Genomic DNA, 2707 nt, shown 5'->3' on the forward strand with positions numbered 1-2707 from the left:
AAAAAAAAAAAAAAAAAAAAAAAAAAAAAAAGATTCCCTATGCAAATATTTTTGAAAAGATCTGGTATAGACATACTAATTAAAAATAATATTAACACTTTCATAATAAGAAAAAATCAACTCACACGTTTGTCCTTGAGATTATCCTAATTATTAAGAATGGTAATCATTAATATATTCTTTATACTTTAGTATAAATGTGATATTAATCTTCATAAAAATCATATGAAACAGGATTATCATACCCCTTTTACAAGTGAGGAAACCAAGATTTGGAACTCAAGTGAACTGCCCATGAGCTGGTAAGGAGTACCAGGTTCTGGTGCAGGTTCTTTGCTCTATTATCCTGACTTATTTCCCTTTCTGAAAAGGACCTGGCCATTGGTGTTTGTCCCATTTGTGATGGTTTTCATACAAGATCCTCAAACTCACCTGGCAAGGTATTAGAGTAAGTACTACTGATGCGATTTATAGATGAGAAAATGGAGACTTAGGGAGGTTATATAATTTGATCCTCTTCAGGCCAATCAGAAGTCAAGCAGAAATTTCTTTGTTTTGCTCTAAGTAATAGACTTTATTTTCTAGAAGATTTAGGTTTACAGAGAATGACAAGTAGAAATTTCTGACTCAGCCTCAGAACTTTGGACTCTATTTAATATTGTGAACAACAGCACAAGAAATAAGAAACTGGAGCCAACAATAGGTTGGCTAATTTATCCTTGTTAGGTTTGTTTTTAGTATGTCTTGTCAAGGTTAATTAACATGCTATATAGTGAGTCCCTGACATCCCCAGGGAAATGTTTTTGGGATGTCCATGAAAAGTAATATCTATGATTACAAGATGTTCCAAATAGCAAGTGGAAGGTTGAGAAAGGGGTCATAGGAGATTAGGTGTCTGACCTACTTTTACCCCAGTGTGAACAATAGCCTATGAGGCAGATCTTCATTTTCGTCTTTCCTCCTACCTCCTTTCCCTCTTCTCTTACTATACCTCTTTTTTCCAGGTAGGCGAAGGTTCAAGGTTAAACCAGAAGAGGTTAAGCTGAACTATTTTAAGAAGTCTAGCCTTGCCTCTCTGGTGAGACTGGACCGAATGAGGAAAGACTAGACATTGCAAATTCCTCCTGAATTTTAAGTTTGGCTCTGGTGAAGTAGAGCAGGTGTGTGATGAAACAGTTTATCCAGCCAAGGGAGGCACAAATTTTCATGGGTATATCAGCTGTCATCAGGGCCAGAGGAGAAATTGACAAACAGGCAAGCCCTGTGTTTGACACTTTCTTATCTCCCTTTCTAAATAACTCTTTTATGTCCAACCTCCTCTCTGCTGCCCCTCAAAAGAAATTACCACCATGGTCATCTCTGGTTTGTCAGTTTCAACTTCGTCCAAGTCTGTTTTGCCATGGAATGCTCCAAATTTTAACAATCTATCATTCGCTCCACTTCGTAAGCTGACTGGTTGCCCACGAGTGCTGCCTTCTCAGCCTTCTCTTTGCCAAAGTAGCTGCCACTCAGTCTCCACCCCTAGGGCTGGCCCCACCCCAAAGTACAATGAACTCCAACTCAGTTTTTAATACACCAAATTCCCTAGAATGTAGTAGATACCCAATAATTCTTATTGAATGCATAAATGAATCCATCCTCAATAGATCTCAACGTCAATAGATCAGAATGCCCTGGTCTGCCAGTGTCTCAGTCAATATTGCTTGTCTGCTACTATCAGAAACCCACTCAAACTAGATTAAGCAAAGTAGGGAATTTAGTTATAGGATTAGTGGGTTATCGCAGAATCTAAGGGAAGGGGATTTGGGATTAGGTCCAGAAGGGAAAGTCCTCAGGAGTCCGGGCAACAACTGTCGATTTCCTTCTCCCTCTTTCCCTGGAGTCACAGTCATTTTGGCTCCTCTGTACATGCCTGGCTCATTCCTGCTTTTCTAGAATCCAGTTCTCCTGCTTCTTAGCATACATGGTTGCCCCAATCGTCTCCAACAGCCTTATCTTGAACTTGTTAGCTCAGTTCAAGAAAATATTCAACTGATTAGATTTACCAAATCCCAATTCCGAATTCTAGGAGGTTCAGCTTGAGATAGGTGTCTCTCTAGCTCCAACCAACCAAGGCTAGGAAGGTGTGTCATGGTATATAAAACAACCTCTGTGGGTAGGGAGGGTAGTTCTCCAAAAAAGAGTTTCCGTGACCATATGTCTACTTCAAACTCTCATCCATTCCATCTTGAGGACTCCCCTGTGCCGGTTCTCAGCCTAGCCTAGCGCTGTCCACCACATTCTCTGGATGCTGTGTGCTGTCCACCTACTTGGAGCTCATCTCATCAGATGTACGTGTCTGGGCTCTAGTGGCTGCTTCCTCCAGTGGGCTTGTCTAATTCTCATGCTCTAGTTTTCTTCGCTCTGGGATTCATTGTGAGATCTATGGAAGTCCTCATCCAACCCATATTCTTTCTTCACTTCTCCCTGCCCATCTTCCTGAGTGAAAACTCCCACTCTTTACTGCTCTCTGATAAATTCAAATAATGAAAATAAAATAATTATAATTATGACAAATACACTTAAGTAAATGCCTTCTGAGTTAAGGGCACAGTACTAGACACTGATGTTCAAAGAAGCGTTTATAATATAATAGGGATGACACAAGCAAAATAATAATGGTACAAGGTTGTACATGATGAGTATTGTTTGGCTGGTTTTGATAACA

At 39.9% G+C, this 2707-nt stretch overlaps 1 protein-coding gene across 1 annotated transcript in view; it reads right to left on the reverse strand.

Annotated features, from left to right (window-relative positions):
- The window catches only part of LOC103606255 (lipid phosphate phosphatase-related protein type 5), a 74617-nt gene extending 72485 nt beyond the window's left edge, over positions 1-2132 (reverse strand). Inside the window, exon 1 of the mRNA XM_008590862.1 lies at positions 2046-2132. Coding sequence (XP_008589084.1) covers positions 2046-2132 — 87 coding nt within the window. The remainder of the gene's footprint in view (positions 1-2045) is intronic.
- Positions 2133-2707: the final 575 nt, after the last annotated feature.

The sequence above is a fragment of the Galeopterus variegatus genome, unplaced genomic scaffold (genome assembly GCF_000696425.1).
Source record: "Galeopterus variegatus unplaced genomic scaffold, G_variegatus-3.0.2 Scaffold6409, whole genome shotgun sequence".
In the NCBI taxonomy this organism is placed as follows: domain Eukaryota; kingdom Metazoa; phylum Chordata; class Mammalia; order Dermoptera; family Cynocephalidae; genus Galeopterus; species Galeopterus variegatus.